This window comes from Prionailurus bengalensis, chromosome A1 (genome assembly GCF_016509475.1).
Source record: "Prionailurus bengalensis isolate Pbe53 chromosome A1, Fcat_Pben_1.1_paternal_pri, whole genome shotgun sequence".
In the NCBI taxonomy this organism is placed as follows: domain Eukaryota; kingdom Metazoa; phylum Chordata; class Mammalia; order Carnivora; family Felidae; genus Prionailurus; species Prionailurus bengalensis.
This window is the reverse complement of record NC_057343.1, coordinates 6,872,017-6,890,792: the sequence shown is the minus strand read 5'-3', so window position 1 is coordinate 6,890,792 and position 18,776 is coordinate 6,872,017. Positions and strand designations below refer to the sequence as shown.

Below are 18,776 nucleotides of genomic sequence, written 5' to 3'. Positions count from 1 at the left end.
CATTCCAAAAACCCCCGGGCCCTTCAGAATTATGCTGAATCGACTCTGCCTGTGCTTTATAGACGATACCCGAAGCCCGAATGACAGCATGTCTGTTTACAGCACGGTTTACTGAATATTTGAAGCCCACTGTTGAGAACTACCGCTAAGAGAAATGATTCCCTTCAAAATATTCCTCCTCACGGACCAATACACCTGGTCACCCGAGAGCCCTGCTATGTACAAAACCCCGCAGGTCTTATATTTTAATAGGTAGGTTTTGTAAGGTCATAGCTGCCATACGTAGTGATCCCTCTGATAGATCCGGGCTAAGCAAATAAAACCTTCTGGAAAGGATTCTAGATGCCATTAAGAACATTCTAGATTCTGGATGCCATTAAGAACATCCACTATGCACGGGCAGAGGGCAAAATATCAACCTCTGCTGGCGTTTGGCAGAAGTGATTCCCACCCTTGGGGATGACTCTGGGGGCTCCGGGCGTCGGTGGAGGCAATCCCGGCGGATGTGGTGGAAACAGCGAGAGAACCAGGACTAGACCAAGTGGGGCCTGAAGGTGGACGGCGTTGCCGCGATCTCGTGATAGGACGCGATGGGGTGAGGACTGCTTCTCGCCGCCGAGCAGAGAACGTGGTTTCTCCAGATGGGACTCTGCTCCTGCTGAAGATGCCGTGAAGCTTGTTGACGTGACAACACGGGATTTAGAAGTGAAAGCAGGGCAGGGTTTGAGAGGATGGACTCCAGTTTTGAAGGAGGTTCTACTGCGGGGGAAATTCTATCCAACAGCAAGAGACACTATAGGGAAATTGTGAAAGAAATTGCCGTCAATGGGGCAAACTTTATTGTTTTCTTTTACAAAATTGCCATATGCATATATATGTATATAATATATAACAATAGTAATACACGTATTTTTTTAAGTTAAGGTACATTGTTTTTTTAGACACAATGCTATTGCACACTTAAAAGACTGTAGTCGAGTGTAACCGGAACTTTTTATATGTCCTGGGAGACTCCCAAATTAATTTGACTTGCTTTATTGCAATATTTGCTTTTTTGCGGTGGTCTGGAACCAAGCCCACGATGTCTCCGTGCTATGCCTGTACGAGGTGACGCGTGGTTAACTAGACACGAGATGAGTAACAAAAAATATGAAGTAGCTTGCAAGGTTCTGGTCTTTGCAGGATTGTGTAAAACTATTCAAATGAAAAAAATATTCAAAAATTTAAAACCGAGTAGATTAAGTTGGCCCTGGGCTGTTTACTTGCTTGGTCCTTGAAGTTACCTGGGTAAATTTTGCAGTTTCCGCACTCAGGAAGGCCCCCCAAACAAGTCAGTTATACACATACTCATGTTTCTCTAGGTACAACGGTCTTTGTAAAAACTGTTCCAAACCCAGACGACTCCTTCTAAGCTCTGGGTACAATAGTGTGGTGTTTCAGTCAAATCTTAACTGTATCGTATATGGTAAGAAATACCCCAGGGCAGTGCCTAGCACATAGAAGAATCTCTTTTTATATCCGTACCTCTCCAGTCGACCTGAGGCTAAGGCATTGCGAAGTTCTGCTCTTAGGATCTATGACATCCCTCATGAATTTAGACTTCTATAACATCACCTAGACACAACTCTTGACAATTCTATCAGGAATCTATCTTTAAAAAGGCCAGTTCTCATGTAACATGATGTGTAAAGCTGGTGGCCTTCGTTCCTGTGACGTTTTAGGATTCATGGACGAAGAAGCGTATTGGTGGGCTCAAATTCTGGCACATTAAACCTGTTTCCTGGAACAGAATAGGAATTGAGGAGGACAGGAGTTATAGACAGGCATTTACCCACAGAGACAAGGCGGGGTCTGGGAGCCTGGTGACAGCGGCAGGTCCTGGGGGTCTAAGCAGAACAGAACACAAAGAATTCGGGTGGGTGATTCTTCCGAGTCTGGGCAGGGAGACAGGGAGACAAGCACCGCAAACCTGAGTGTGCGGTGGCGTAAAGTAGGGTCCTCGCCCCTGGCTTGGGTATCAGGGCAAAGAGGGAGGGCCCCAGCTTCCGTGGAAGTAGGTGCCTGGAGAACCAGGCCAGCTACTATGGGGACTTCGCTATATTCTCTTCGCAATTTTTTCTCCCCAGGCAAGCTTATAAAGGAAATCACTATGGAAACAGCATTCATGTACCAGAAATCTGTTTTGGACCTCAATTTTGTTTGCTGTGTTTTGAATGCTTTGAACCATTAGATAAGGCATATCTGATTTTTGAGCTTCATCTGAATTCAGGCCCTCGGCCACACTGAAATGGGGGAACCCCCAAAAGCACCCCATCACGGCGGCTCACCAATCGGGAAATGTTGCAACCTTTCTAACATAATAAAGTCACCCTACTAGCTTGAACTACTTTCTTAAGTAGGAAGAAATAAAGCTGAGCTGCCTGACACGAGGAACAGGATGCGCGGAGTATTTTATCAAAGTACAAAAGAGGAACTGTACCCTTAGCTGCCACGGCTTAAGTAGCTCTCACACGACATTTTTCTCACTTGCGAGACTTGTCTATGGTAACGTCATCACCACGGCTGGGTTGAGATCTTCCCTGCTTTGGAACTCAACTTTCAGAACAAATATATTTAGGTACTGTATTTATAAACATACTCTAAATTTATGGCCAGCAGGGGAGGGGAGAAGGCGGCTTGGCTCCCTTTCCTCATTATTTATTTCTTAATTCACGGAGCGAAATATACAGTTTCATTTTTATCTTACTAATTTGTCTTTCGCGAAGTCACGGTGTTTTGACCCAACATATGTCAAACAAACAGACCACCTTACATTTTGTTAAGTGCCTGGGACGTAGGGATGCTTATCGGGTTATTTTAGCCGTACAGAAGCACGTTTCCTCCCACGCCACCCAGAATTATCCAGACCATCAGCTCCGTTTTCTGTTTGGGCAGTGAGGGCCGGCTGTCCCCTCGCTCTCGGCAGAGGCGGCGGGTCAGTCCCTTCCGGGACTTACTCAGGCCGCCGCCGCCCAAGCAGCGGCGGGCGGACGCTCCCCGCGCGCCGCTCTCGCCGCCCGAGCTCCGCCGGCGCGCGGGCTCTAGGACCGCGCGGGACGCGGGCGGGAGGCGGGGTCCGGCCGTGCGCGGGGTGGGGCCGCGCCGGAGTTCCCCGGCTCGCGCGCTCCGGAGCCGAAGAGGCGAGCGCGGCGGGGTGGGCGGGGCCGCGCGGGGCGGTCGGGGCGCGCGGCGGGGTGGGCGGGGCCGCGCGGGGCGGTCGGAGCGCACGGCGGGAGGGCGGGGCCGCGCGCGGCGGGAGGGCGGGGCCGCGCGGGGCGGTCGGAGCGCGCGGCGGGAGGGCGGGGCCGCGCGGGGCGGTCGGAGCGCGCGGCGGGAGGGCGGGGCCGCGCGGGGCGGTCGGAGCGCGCGGCGGGAGGGCGGGGCGCGCCGCTGGGCCGCGCAGCTGTCGGGCTGGCCGGGCTTTAGGGCCGCCGCGGAGCAGGCTCCCCAGCGCGCAGGGCGGGGTGTACGGCGGGCGGCTTCGCGGGCAGGCGCGGGCCCCGAGGCAGCGGCTGCGCCCTGCGCCGGGGAGGAGCCGGGGGCGGGCGGGCGGGGACTGGGGCCCGAGGCGGGGAGTGCCGGAGCGCCGGCGGCGACGACGGCAGCGGCGGCAGAGCAGGCTCGGTGCGTGGGTCCTCGGCGGCTGGGGGTCCGCCCGCGGGCTGCGGTGCAAGCGGGCGGCCCGGCTCCTCTCCTCCCCCGCCCGCCGCCGCCGCTGTGATTGGGTGGAAGATGGCGTTGGGCGGATGGAAATCCTAATGACAGTCTCCAAATTCGCCTCCATCTGTACCATGGTAGGTGCGGCGGGAGGGCGGCGGGGGCGGCCCGGGACCCCCGCGGGCGGCCGGGCGGCCGGGCGGCCGCGGCCCTTGTCTCCCGCCCCTCGCCCGGGCGGCCCGCGGGGCCTAGCGCGGGGGCCGGGGGCCCGCGGCCCGGGCGGGGGCGGTTGGACGGCGGCGGGCGGGGAGCGCGGGGGCTCAGCTGCCCCCCGGGAAGCGGGGAGGCGCCCGGCGAGCCGGGGCGGCGCGAGGGTGGCCGGCGCGGGGGCGACCGTGCCGGACGTGGCGGGGCGCGGGCACCGGTCGTCGGCGCCCCCGGGCTCAACTGCTCAAGTCTTCCCGCGGCGCCGGGGCGGAGCGGCGAGGCGCACCCCGGGCTGTGGGCGCGCGGCCCCCGGCCGGGGTCGGAGGTGGAAGGACGCCTCTCCGTTTCCGTCTGGCGGTGCGCGGAGCGGGGAGGTGGCCCCGGGCGGGGGTGGGGGGTCCGCGGGGCAGGAAGGCAGGGTCTCATTCCTGCCGGGAGAGGACGGAAGTCAAGTGCAGATTTCCTCCCCGCGCCTCTGGCGAGGCCGCGGCCCCCACCCGGTGCTTCAGGGGAAGGGGGTGTGTGTGAAGGTGGAAACTTTAAATAAGTGCTGTTGAAAATTTTCCTATTTTCTGCTCTTGCTGAGCAACGAGCTCTCCGTTTTCCAGCCATGTGTCCAGGTGGCAGTCTCGTCTTTGCGAACCCACGTTAATCTTGAAAACAGCTTAAGCTCTCCCGTCGATTGTTTACTTTAATAACACCAGACACATCTGCGTGTGGCTGGAAGTATTTCTGTACAGGCTCGTTGTTGGGGTTTCGTTGGGGGCTTTGAAATGGACTTTAAGGGACCAGTGCTAATGCCTGTTGCAAAGTCCCGAATTCATTAAAGCAAAACGTGGGGGCGTTTGAATCTTGTTTTTGTGATTGGCCAGAAGGGCCACAGTTTTCCACGCGATGGGGCAAATTCGTTCCATTAGCTGCACATGAGCCACCATCTAGGGATCATAATTGGGAGCCCTCACGGAAAGAAAGTTACTCTTTGCAACGTGGGCCTAGTGATTGTGTTATTAAAGACTCCTGAAATCTTTCCTTCTGTTTTGTGTCTTGCGGGCGCTTTTTGTGCACCTGATCGCATACAGGAGCTCCCCAAGCAATCTTCGGCTTAAGAGTAGTACATTGTATATGCCTTTCTATAAGGAGCGGCGATTCAGATTGGAAAGATGCTTTAGAAGCAGAATCTCTACTGCGCGCTGGGAAACAGCACAAAAAATGGCTGAAGTCAGGTGGGATTAAAATCGCACAGTATTAAATCATTGAAGAGTGAACCGTTGAAGAATCCATTTCCCCAAGTGGATGTTTGTTCTTTCTCATAAATATACAGTTTAGGAAAGCAGTGATGTTAAAGGGACTAGATTAAAACGATTCCCCAGGATCTTTTGGATTCATTATTTTTAGGTGTGCCAATTATCTTGTTTCAGAAGGAATGTGATAATTAAGTCTTTGAAAGTGATAATCTTGCCAGATTGCTGAGCTATACAGATTGTCTGGTCATAGTTCACTGTCAGAGTCTATTGCTTCAGGAGCGATGTGTTTCCTTTTTACTGACCATTTGTTCACTCAAGTATATCAGATACATGCTTAGCACCTGCTAAGTGCCAAGACTGGCTGAGTGCTGGGGGGAACAGTCGTGATCAGGGCGGTCCCTGCTTTTCATAGTGTATATATTCTAGTTGAGGGACACAAACAATATTCAGGTTAACATAAAAATAAATATATATGCTTTAATTAGATTAGGAGAATGAGGAAGAGGTTTGCCAAGTCAAACACTAAGCCATGCCATCTGACCCGAAGAATGTTAGACTCTTAAGCTCTTTCTAGGGCTTTCACTCAAGTGCATTTAATACATGTATTTGTGCGTCTTACTGGTGAATAGGGAAATATCAGTGCCTGGTCAAATAAGATTGTTCCAAAAACTAGTGTTAGAATTGGATGTGTCTGTCTTCATATTTGAATAAATTCTGATGCACTCCCAAAAGAATTCTAAATATCTCAAAGTAATCTGTAATCTTTAAAGAAATTTTTTTTTTCTTAATGTTTATTTGTTTTTGAGAGAGAGAGAGAGAGAGAGAGATAGACAGAGAGAGAGAGATAGAGCAGGAGCAGGAGCAGGGGAGGAGCAGACTGAGAGGGAGACACAGAATCCGAAGCAGGCTCCAGACTCCATGCTGTCAGCACAGAGCCCGACGTGGGGCTCGAACTCACGAACTGTGAAATCGTGACCCGAGCCAAAGTCGGACGCTCAGATGACTGAGCCGCTCAAGCACCCCACAGTAATCTATAATCTCTTGAGGGAAGGCTGCAACCCATCTTCTGAGAGTTACAAAATTGACAGTCAAGAAAAGCAAAGATATTTACCTTTATGCCTTTGTAGGTGCTGTTTTGCTAAGCTTCGAACACTCTCACCTCTTGTCTGGTGAGGGCATACCTGTCTCTCAAGCTGGTAGCCTTATCCTAATCCTGCCCCTGTCCCTCCTCACCCTCTCCCCCTCGTATAATTTCACAGAATTTTTGTAATCTCAGTGGCATTAATCCTACTGTACTGAAAATTTTTCTGTTGTCTCTTTATTAGACTGTGAAGGCCTTGCAGGGAAGGACTCTCATTTATTTCTGCAGTTTGGTGTAGGGCTAACTTTTGCATACAATAGAACAGCTTCCCAGAGCCCTGCATTTCTCCTACCCATGTCTGGCGGAAGTGAGTTTGGTTGGCCTGGATGAGGTTGAGGGTGTGTATGGAGTGTTAGACGGAAGAGGAGTTGGACCGCGGGAGAAGGATGCTTACTACTCAGAGAATCAGCGTCTCTGGCGATATTTATGATGAGTTGGAATTTTGTTCTAGAAAATAAAGTTTACCTAATTTTTTTCATTTGTCAACGTAAGGTCTCTGGGCAAATTGGCAATACCTTCCTTGGATTAAGTAGCTGTTAAAAACAAATCTTTTCGATACGTCTTACCCTGGATCGCCATTGTTCTGCTAACATGTGAAAATCAGTTTTTCTTAAGTTAGTGTTATAGCCTGGCTTACATGAGTGATTACGTTTAGATTGCAGTGAATAATAAATTTGCAAACATATCTCTAGAAATACCTCATGCTATTATTTGTCCATGAAAGAATACATTTTCAGGAGTGCCTGGCTGGCTCAGTTGGTGAAGCCTTTGGCTCTTGATTTCGGCTCAGGTCGCGATCTCACGGTGCGTGGGTTCAAATCCCACTCTGGGTTCTGTGCCGACAGGGGAGCCTGCTTGGGTGGGATTCTCTCTCTCCCTCTCTCTTGCCTCTTCCCCCTTCCCCGTTTGCATGTGTGTGCTCTCTCTCTCTCTCTCTGTCTCTCTCTTTTTCTCAGACTTCAAAAAAAAAATAGTATACGTTTATTTTGCCGGCTTCAGATTTCACAGAGTAGCTACCTAATAGCGTGTATGCGATAATTGTGAAATGATGGGAAAAGTGACTGGATACATATAAAGGGTTGAAAATTGAGGTGGAAGTTGGTAGAGCAGTTTTGGGTGGCCTAGGACAGGACTAGGAAGTTATAGTGTGGGTCCTGGCCGTTACACGGAGGCAGGTGTTCTTAGCACAGAGTGGGGACTCTCTCATACATGGTAGCATCAGCTGACCACTATTGTTTCCTGTTTGGGTTGTAGAAGTCAAGGCTGGGAAGCGATTGTTGGGGAGGGGCACTGGATAAAGGAGTAGAAGGTGGTGGATCCGGGGGTGACGCCGGCCTGGCTGCTTGCTCACTCCCCGTCACGGGGCAGGGAGTAGGGAGAGCCATTACAATGTGGTGTCCGTGAGGCCAAGGCCACAGGTTAGCTCTTGTTGGGTCTGACGGGTTTACTTCTTGAACGCCAGTCCCTAGCACAGCACCCGACGCGTGGTAACCTTTAAACTACTTCTTGAAAGAAAGTCACGGGCGAGGCTGGCTATTTGTCTTTTCTTATGGTTTCGAGTCTCGTCGAGGTCACTCAGTAAGACTTAAGATGTGCGGATGGTCAGTGCAGTTTATCATCACTCCAGAAGGAAAGGAAAGGAAGGAGAAATTCTCACACCCTGTGACATGTTGATTGCCGCCCCTCCCCCCCCCCCCCCCCGCCGTGTGTGTGTGTGTGTGTGTGTGTGTGTGTGTGTGTGTGTGTCAGCGAGAGAGAGAGATCGTGTCTTCATGTGCTCACAGTATTATATTAAATAATAAAATTCTTTGTTTTTTCTCAGGAAATAGGGTGGATGTAAATCTTTTATTAAAATAATTTTTACTAATATTTTATTAGTATAAATAGTGTTTCTATGGAACATTCAAAGTGGGTTGCCGTTTTACTAATTTTTGCTGTTTTTATCGTAACTTAATTTTAGAAAAATTTCAAAAATAAGGAGGTTTTTTTTTTTTTATCACGTAAATGGTTAAATACTGATAAGGAGTGCTTGAGCATGTGTTTGAGGAGGCTTAGTGGAGAAAACGCTTAGAATAAGTATTAGGAAAGTTTTATCTAAGCCTGCTAGTCTTCTGATTTGGGCTAAGATATATTTTCGTTATTAAAAAGTACTCATTCTCCTTACAGAAGATTTGGAAAATATTCTGTAAAAAAGAGTTTGGAAACTCTTAAGCGAAAAGAAAATGACTTCCTTTACCTGCCAGAGCATATTTTGTCGTTTTCAAAAGAACTTAGTTGAGCTCACACCCCAGATAAAATTTTACATTTCAGTTTTCCCCATGACTGATTGTCTTGCCAGGTTTTACGTTTGTACAGTGGCAGGGGAAGCACGGAGAGTTTAATATTGAAAATGACAATATGGCGAGATTGGTAACCCAGTAAGGTATGGGGATAGGCTACTAGGTTGTTGATCGGTTATTTATTGATCATTAGAGGATAAAGTTATATAGCCAGTAGAAATAGAATCTTATGAGCGATGGTGGGTTTATTCTAATCTCAAGTACTTATTATCACAAGCGGAGGTAAGACCATTGGGATTTGAAACTTCTAATATGCTTTCAAAGTATGGTTTGAAATACCGTAGTCAAGTGTGTGGAATGTGTATAAAGACTCTCTTTTGTATCCTGTAGTTTTGCTTACCTTCCTCCTCTGCCTGATCCTTTTATACTGGGTCTCAGAGCAGGTTAATGATTTACCCTACCATGACCCACGTGGTCAGTTTCAGCCAGACTTGATCACGGCCTGGCTTGTTGTCTTGCTTGATGCCAGGCCTTTGACGTTTCTTTCTTCCTGGCTTCGAAGTCCTATTTCTTCTAGCTCTCCTGAAACTTTTCCACTCTCAGGAAAGATTATTTAACATTATTATTTGTTTACTTAGCGGCATTAATTCCTTTCCAGAAACCTTCATTTTTCAGCTTTAGGTAGTCTAATCTATAGTCTAAATCAGATTTTCTTTTAGCAGCTTAATTCCAGAAATGTAATCTAGTATTTTGTTGTGTATCCTAAAGTATGGTATATTAAAACAGTTGGACCAGAAGGTAAATTCTAGTCCACATTTTTTTTTTTTTTTTGAGAGAGACAGAACGTGAGCGGGGGAGGGGCAGAGAGAGAGGGAGACCCAGGCTCCGAGGCAGGTTCCAGGCTCCGAGCTGTCGAGCTGTCCGAGCGGGGCTCAAGCTCAGGAACTGTGAGATCACAACCTGAGCCTAAGTCGGGCGCTTAACTGACTGAGCCACCCAGGCGCCCCTCTCGTCCACATTTTGACATTTAGATCTGTATATATGGGAAAGTCTCTCTCAAAAGTTCCAGTTGAATTTTCTCATTTCTAAAATAAGGGACACTTTAATAAATATCTCTCATGTTTCCTTTTTGATCTAAGACTCAATACTCCGATCTTTGAGAGTTTATAAATTATTGATACTATCATTTTGGAAGCTTTAGTCATATTTTATGTACTCATTGTTTCTTTTTACTTTTTGACTACCTTCCTCCCCCCACACCTTCCACTGCAACCACCAGTCTGTTCTCTTTATGTCTGTGAGGTGTATGAGGTGGGGGGTTTTTTGTTTTTGTTTTTAAGATTCCACATATGAGAGTTCATATGGTATTTGTCTTTCTTTGTGGGACTTACTTAACACAATGCCCTCGGATCAATCCAAGGTGTAACATGTGGCAAGATTTCATTCTTTTTTATGGCCGAGTAACATTCCATTGTATGCATATACCGTCATTTCTTTTATTCGTGCATCCGTCAGTGGATACTTAGGTTGCTTCTACGTCTTGGCCCTTGTAAATAGGGCTGCCTGTACCTTTTTGAGCCAGTGCTTTCCTCTTCTTCAGATAAATACCCAGAAGTGGGATTGCAGGATCATGGGGTAGTTCTGTTTTTCATTTTTTTTGAGGAACTTCCATTCTGCTTGCCATAGTGGTCGTACCAGTTTATGTTCCCATCGGCAGTGCACAAAGGTTTCCTCTTCGTGTTCTCACCAACACTTACTTCTTGTGTTTTCGATACATTCTAACAGGTATGAGGTTTTGTATCTCGTCATGGTTTTGATTTGCGTTTCTTTGAGGATTAAGGATGAGCATCTTTTCATAGACCTGTTGGCCATCTATATGTCTTTTGAAAAAAAGTCTGTTCAGATCTTCTGCCCTTTTTAAAAATCTTTTTTTTTTTTTTTTTTTTGCTATTGACTCTGTGAATGAGTTCTTTCTATATATAGCTTGGATATTAGCCCCTTATCAGATACAGGATTTGCAAATACTTCTCCCATTTAGTAGGTTGCTTCTAATCCTGTTTTAGATAATATAAGGAGCGTGGAATTAGATACAGTTAAATATGAGTTATGCCTAGGTTCCCAGTTTTGTTCATGGAAAGTTACAGTCCAAAGCAAATGCACGTTTCTTCCTTGAAAAGCATGTAGTAGCAGTTAGTGGTATTGCCATTTTATTCATTAGCAGGCTGTTCTATGTAACTATTTACTCAAGTTTGAAATTTTCTTCTTTTCTGATATCATTCAAAAGAATTTTGAATTCTTGCCCTTGACGGAGGTTCCACATTTGTGTACTTAGTTGTGTGACCTTGGACAAGTTACTTCTGCGTGCGATGGTTTCCTTATCTGTACAGTAGGGATGAAATGAGCCTGGGCGGCTCAGTAGTTTGAGCGTCCGGCTCTTGACCTGGTCCGGCTCTTGACCTTGGCCCACGTCATGATCCCAGGGTCATGGGATGGAGCCCCACCCTGGGCTCCATGCTGAGTGTGAGGCCTGATTGGGACTCTCTCTTCCTCTGTTCCTCTCCTGCTCTCCCTTGCTCGCTCTCTCTCAAATTAAAAAAAAAAAGGAAGAAGAAGACAAAATTCTGTCTGGCTCATGGTGATCACTTACATAATGGCGGTGGAGGTTCTTGTTACTCTACCCTTCTAAAGCGATTTGCTCCCCTGGGCATGGAAGGGATCCTGGGGCACTACTGATTAGTGTTCGTGGCCTCAACAAATGTTAGTAAGCAGAATTGAAATTTCTTTTATGCAGTGCAGTTCCTGAAGTTCATTTGCACCACAAGAAATAGCTTAGTGGTAGTATATTACACTGTGAAAGCGCAGATTTATGTTGAGGTGGATCAGAGTCTGATGTTACAAACCAAGAATGTAGATTGTCGTCCTGTTTTGAATAGGTTGTAGAAAGATTTTATTCCTTCTGTCTGGGAATAAAAACGGTCTAATTTGTGACATTCTCAACCGTGTTTTAGAAGTTTAGGTAAGGTGGGGAATGCCACCTTTCGATGAGAAATCTTACCTTATTCTTTACACTAGAGAGAAAAAGCACACCAACTCTTTGCCCCCGTGAGAACGGGCTGTGTGCATTAAAGTCAGCTTCAGGCCTTATTTCCTTTCATATCTTCCTATTGTTCATGCCTCTGTCCTCTCCTGGAACGGCGTCTCTTGCTGGCCTGCAGTGTAGTTACCCAGCCTCCTTTCGTATCTTATCTAAAACTTCTCTCCCCGCCTCACGGCTGGAACAGGATTATTTAATATCTGTAAAGTACTTTAAGGATCGCAAGAGAAAGGTAAATGCTAGACCTTGTGAGGAGTTACGTGTGGGTTGCTGGACTGAAAACTTGAAACCGGACACACGGTGTTGTTGAAAATCCCTAAAACTAAAGTTTGGTCGTTTAAAGCCCCACGCTTAGGCTTTGTGTTAAAGAGGGAGGTGAGGGGAGACCATTCAAGTATACTTTGCTTTGGAAAAAGCAAAGTCGTTAAGTCTTTGCTTTCGCAGACGTGCTCCATCCAGAAGAACGTTGTGATAATGTCAAGTACAAGATATTTAACAGAGAACCTGATTGCAGCTCTTCACGATTTCATGATCCTAGATGTTCTCTGGCTTAGGCTTTTCTGTCGCTTCTCTGTGAGAAAGACCGTTAGCTGTTTTTTAAAAAATGGTGTAGTGGCTACAGAGTGTAGACGTTTGCCGGTAATCCCGTTTGTAGTAATCCACATGTCGAAGGCTGCGTGCCAGTAAAAATTTATGTCCAATTTAAACCGAGAAGTGATGTTTATTTCAGTGATGGCTCACAGATGTTCTTCTCGAAATGCTTTAGGTGCGGGAACCACCCATGCATTTCATGCTCGTGAATGCTGGTTTAAATCACAGCATCTTTTAGCCGAGTTAGTGTACTGTTGCCTTTGATTTTATTTTGGTGTTTTAGTGACCCAATAAGTCTTCTGCCTGATAGTAAGTGTTCTCCATGGGAGGATGGGGACTATTTGGGGGAATAATGGGCACTGTTATTAAGCTGATAGTGACGTGCTTTTTTTGTTTGTTCTTTGGGTTTTTTGGGGGTGTGTGTAGAGAGTGCCTTTTCTTCAGTAAGTACTTTCAGGAAGTCTGAATGGAGAACTACACGATTATCAGGGTGGGTGTGGGTACTGAGAATACAGAGATGACCATGATAAGCCCTGGCCTCACAGAGCTTCCCCTGGAGTGTGTCCTGACTGGTTTATAGGTGTGCTGAGAAAGTAATCCTCATGGCCACTGGGCAGCCAGGAGCCATCTGGATTGACCAGAGATCCTTGACCAGTCACATCCCGGTGAGAACAGCCTTATCTGTATATTTTTGTGGGCTCTACGGTTACTATTGTCTGTGTATACCACGATGAGAAAAAGGTTGGGAAGGAGGGTAGACACAAAAGACGAGTGTAAGGAGATGGTTTTTGCATAAATTGTAATGATACATACATGCGAAAGAGAAAGTGGTCCACTCTGGGAGAGAGAAGAGGAATTCAGGGGAAAAGCTTCACAGAAGAGATTTGAATTTTTGAAATGAAGTCATGTATTGCATGGGCAAGAAAGGGGGGGATTCCAGAGGCAAGCAAAGGTGTGCAGTCATGGGACAGATGATGTGCTGCTTTTAGAATCTGTAGCTGGTTTGCACGGAAGGAGTCCTTGGAGGCTGGAGAGGAGGAAGGGGCAGACCACGAAATACCAAGAGAGTTTACCAACAACCATTGACTCTCTTTAGATATCACTAAAATGTGTATTTAGCCTGAGGAAATGTAAGTTCAGAGGAAAGTTGTAGGGATCATGAAACAATGGAATTGATAAAAATGTGTCAGTATATTTAATTGATTATTAAAAGTTCCTTTTTTTTTTTTTTTTAAAGATGACAGTAACAAGATGGGGTAGAAAACTATTCAGTGGGTAGTTAAAACCTGTTAAAGGTCTTGTTCCCCGCCCCCCCCCCCCCCCCCGCCGCCCCCGCCCCGGGGCCCACAAGCCCCAGTATTAGAAAATTTAAAGTTACATATGCATGTTAAAACTCAAGGAGAGATAAATACGAGTCCACACAAGAAACAAATTTTCTTGCTTCCAAACCAGCAGAAATGTAAACCAGCACTCAAACTCTGACGGCAGGAAGATGGGAAAAACAAGAAGGGGGGAAAAAAAAAGTGATAAACAGAAGACAAAAATGAAGTGGAATAAGCCCTCCTGCATTAATTACATTAAATCTAAGTAGATTAAATTTTTCTGTATTATGGTGAAGGGACTATGAAATTGGATAAAAGCCAAAATATTGCCAAACAAGAAGCCTGCCTAAAACAAAAAGACGACATACCTAACAATGCAACACTGCTGCCATACCTAAGAAAACCAAGTCTATGTATAGACTGGTCTTTGAGATATTTCAGGATCATTTCAAAGTTATTTAGGGCTTTTTTGTTGTTGTTAGCTTCATACTTTCTCTGGCTGTCGTCTTGAAGATCCACTTAGGGTTAGGAAGGCTCAGGTAATAGTAACCTCGTTTTCACAGGTTGGAGACCTAGGCTTCAGGTCGCCACCACAGCAACTAGGGATGGGGTCCAGAGTTCTCGACTTCCAAGTCTGTGATGATGTCCACAAGCCAATATGTTGAAGCTATCATGGTTGGGACAAAATTGTTTCTCCTTCTTTTTTAGACAAGAATTTGGGAATTTTTGTCTCTAACTTCTAAGCTGTGTGTGTGTGTGTGTGTGTGTGTGTGTGTGTAGGTTTGAGTCCCACTTCGTTAATTATTGGTACTTGGATTTCAGCTGTGAAATGGAATAGTAATTCCCATTAGACCCCATGAGTGGATGCATGTGAAATGAGATGATTCATGTGGAAGGCCTTTGTGCTATAAATAGAAGCTAAAATCATTATATGACCATTATTGATAGGACTTCTTGTCCTCATAAGGAGAGGATGCGAGTGCCATGAACTGTGGGAGTTAAGACGGGGCTCACAAGTTCGCTTTGACAGAGTGTAGTCACGTCCAAGTTTGAAAGTGAGTATTTTACGGATCCTGGCCTTAGGATGCGCAAGTGATTGATGAAGCAAAGTTTTAGGTTATTTATTTATTTGTTTTTTAATCTAATGGCTCTGTAAATTTATGGTTAATAGAGAGTTTTGTTTTTTCTTTGATAAGGTATTTGTGGGTTTGGCTCTCTTACTAACAGACAATTGTTTACTGAATTGTGCTGTGAGGGAGCAGTTAACTTTTTTTTTTTTTATGTTTATTTATTTTTGGGAGGGAGAGCAAGTGGGGGTGGGGCAGAGCGACAGGGGATCCGAAGCGGGCTCCACCCTGACAGTAGCGAACCTGATGCCGAACCTGATGCCGGGCTTGAACTCAGGAACTGTGCGATCATGACCTTAGCTGAAGTCGGACGCTCAACCTACTGAGCCACCCAGGCATCCTGAGAGCAGTTAACTTCTGATGTCAGCAAATTTCCTGTAATTCCCATCTAGTGGCATTTTTTTAAAGGTCTAAAATTATGGAAAGTAAATTTTGTTAATTTCTACAGTATTGGTCTGTGTGGGTCTTTCAGGGATCCTTGACGAGAGAACTTTGTAATTCTTTCAAATTACGATCATACCAGGAGCCCATCTGGGCACGTATCAAGTAAGCAGTGCAGGAGGTTCTAGGGGCAAAAGGAGAGAATAAAATAAAAGCCTTCTGTTCTTTGGAATGGAAAATATGTTTGTAATATGAGATTCTGTAGACAAAAACAGTTATTCTGATTTGTATGTGATTATCTCAGTTCAAAAGATTAGGCATAACTTTGAAGAAGCTACTGTCTTTTTTTCTAGAATATTGTTCCACAACAATGTTCGTTTTTGTTTTGTTTTTTGCCGATGTTGGAAAGATTCCCTGGTATTTAATTTGCTTTATGAAGATACATGCAGGATGATTACGGTGGTACCTTGGGGATAGCAATTGGTAATTTGAAATTTGCATGAGGAAAATGTTTTGAAATAGGGGAAGAAGGGTGTTCTTGTTTCTGGAAAACAAAATACTATATATATATATTTATTTTTTTTTAAGTTTATTTGTTTTGAGAGAGAGAGTGGGGGAGGGACAGAGGGAGTGAGAGAGAGAGAGAAAGAGAGAGAGAATCCCAAGCAGGCTCTGCACTGTAAACACAGGACCCGATATGAGGCTTGAACTCCTGAATTGTGGATCGTGACCTGGGCTGAAATAATAACCGATGCTTAACTGACTGAGCCACCCAGGTTCTCCAAGGTATAATATTTAGAATGTTTGCAACTTACAGCCTTGAATGATGGTTTGTCTAGGAACTGGTGAGGAATAGAAATGGAGTGTTTGTCATTCATTATGTGATGGACTTAAGGGTGTAACCCTGATGATGTTCTCAGACTGATAGTAGTCAGGGTTATTTATTTAAAGGTGAACAAAAGTTGGAACAATTTTGAAATGTCAAAGGCTAAATAGATATAATTGATCAAAACCCAGAAATACTGTGCCTTGATTCTGCTAGGTAAATTTATTATTCTTATTGTCATTATTTGCATATACTTCCTGAAAAGACACTTTTTTTTTTTTAACCAGTTTCTTTCCTTTATTAGTTAGTTTCATTTGACTCGCTACATTGTTTAAATTTGAGGAGGTTTACATCTCCCAGACTGGGAACCCAGTTCAACACAGACCTGACATGTTCCCATGCTTGGTGAAGTCTATGCCTTGACTTTGTCAACTTGACAAAGAGAAAGTTGGAGGAAGAAGCAGGCTTGACTTCTGATGTGGTTTTTCCCCCCCTCTATGAAAATCAAGCCTTAACCCTGTAACCACACTTGGATACTGGCAACCTTCTTGTGTGACAACACACTAGATGGCCTTTTTTTTTTTTTAAATTTTTTTTAATGTTTATTTTTGACACAGAGAGACAGAGCATGAACGGGGGAGGGTCAGAGAGAGGGAGACACAGGATCGGAAGCAGGCTCCAGGCTCCGAGCCATCAGCCCAGAGCCCGACGCAGGGCTCAAACTCACGGAGTGCGAGATCATGACCTGAGCCGAAGTCGGACGCTCAACCGACTGAGCCCCTGAGCTCAGGCGCCCCGCCCCTTACCCATTTAGCCCATCCCCCTTCCCACAATCCCTCCAGTAACCCACATTTTCATTTTCTTAAACCCCATTTGTATTAGGTCTTTTTTTTTTTTTTAATGTTTATTTATTTTGAGAGAGAGCAGGGGAGGGGCAGAGAGAGAGGGGGAGAGAGAATCCCAAGCAGGCTCTGTGCCATCAGCCCTGAGCCCAGTGCGGGACTTGATCTCGGGAGTGTGGACATCATGACCTGAGTCTGTATTAAGAGTCGGTGGCTAACTGACTGAGCCACCCAGGCACCCCCCCCCCCCCCGTTTGTATTAGTTTCTTAAAAGCGCCCAAACTCGAGTGGCTTCAAATAACAAAGGGTATTGTCTCCAGGTTGTAGAGGCCAGAGGTCCAGAATGCAGGAGGCAGCCGTGAGTTGGGTCTTTGGAGGGCTGCGGGAGAGCCCTCTCCGCCCTTCCCAAAGCTGTTGGCGCTCGTTGGCAGTCTTTGGCGTAGATGCATCCCCCAGGCCTCTGCCTTCATCTCGGCTTGGCATTTTCCCCCTGTGCCCCTGTCTCACATGGCCATCCCTCTTGTCTGTCTCTGTCACGTTTCCCCTTTTTGTAAAGACACGAGTCACACTGGGCTAGGGCCCACTCTAATGACCAGTCTAATGACCTCTCACTGGATTATCCAAATAGGGTCACACTGTGAGGTCCTGAGGGTCAGGACTACAGATACCTTTATGGGGGGGGGAGGGGGGTCCCGTTCATCCCCTAAGAGCAGTGGGGCCGTCGGAATCCGTGAGTGTTCACAGAGTCAGGGGATGTAGAAAGGAGGGCTCGTTCCCTTTCCGTCCTTGTCCTCAAAGGACTTGCAGTCTAGTTGGGAGACCAGACTCCCACGTGGCAAGGTGAAGGTGCCGCGGACTGGACGCTTACCCGGAAGGCAGGCCGGCCGTTCAAGCCGGAGGAGGCTCTTGGGAGCGGTGGACAAGGAGCTTGAGGGGATTCGAGAGGTAGCTCGAAGGAAAGGGAGGGCGGGGAGAGCGTTTGGGGGAGGGAGCGAGAGCGGATGAGTGAGTGAAGGCAGCTCGCAAAGAAGAGTATGTAAGTGGTTGAATGTTCCAGCAGCTTTGTCCTCAGATGAGTTAAACTGACTCCGCTGTGTTGGTTTCGGCAGGAAACCTCGTGAAGGTTGGTACTTTCGAAAAAGACGTTCGTGTGTGGTTAATAATCACGTTTGTAGCGTCCAGTTCTCCTTTGGGCTACAGTGAGTTAGTGAGAAGAAGTACGTTCGACCCAGCGGGTAAAGAAAGGTGGGAGACCTCATAAAAAGGACACCCCACCCCTTGTCCCCCCAGTAGCGAGTGACAGGGAAAGACAAGTCCGAGAACCTCCGTCCTTTTCAGCTGTGGCACCCCTCCTGTTCTTTAGCCTATTGTATGTAAGACTCGAGCAGAAAAAGGATCAGAGGGACTCGTTCCGTAGAAAACGTGTTTTAAAAAAGTCAACAGAACCTGGTTACTGTGGGTCAGTCATTAGTCAAAATAGTTTATGCGGAAAATATTTTTATGGCAAATACCTGCTGTGAAGAAGCCTCACCAAGATCATTGTTTACATTCGAGACCACTTTATTATTACTTTATCTTTTCAGCAACTGTAAAACCTGTGAAATGGGCCAATAGATAGTGGTATCCTGTTTCACAAATGAGAAAATGGACAGAGAGCTTACTTTAGACTACAGTTGTGTGGCTGTGATTCAAGGTTAGAATTCTGCCTGAGAGCTCTCTGGATTCCATCTGGTGCTTTTGCCCCTGGACCACTGGTAGTATAAATGTAGAGCACCCCCTCCCCCCCAATACTACCACAGTAGCATTTACTGCCCACTCCGCCCCTCATCCCCCAGTTTCTTAATACCCTCAATCCAGTCATTGTTGAAATTGCCCGATTATCTCAAATGGTTTTATATAGCTGGGTCCATTCGTTGCATTTGGATGTTCTGTCTCTTTTTTGGGGGGGCGGGGGAGAGGGATGGAGGGAAGAGAAGGGGGAGTGGAGGGGGAAGGGAGATAGGGAGGGAGGGGGAGAGAATGTTAA

General features: G+C 46.5%; 1 protein-coding gene across 1 annotated transcript in view; it reads left to right on the top strand.

Annotated features, from left to right (window-relative positions):
- Positions 1 to 3,420: 3,420 nt before the first annotated feature.
- USP12 (ubiquitin specific peptidase 12) overlaps positions 3,421 to 18,776 on the top strand; it is a 104,957-nt gene continuing 89,601 nt past the window's right edge. The window contains exon 1 of the mRNA XM_043575697.1: positions 3,421 to 3,833. Coding sequence (XP_043431632.1) covers positions 3,786 to 3,833 — 48 coding nt within the window. The 5' untranslated portion in view covers positions 3,421 to 3,785. The remainder of the gene's footprint in view (positions 3,834 to 18,776) is intronic.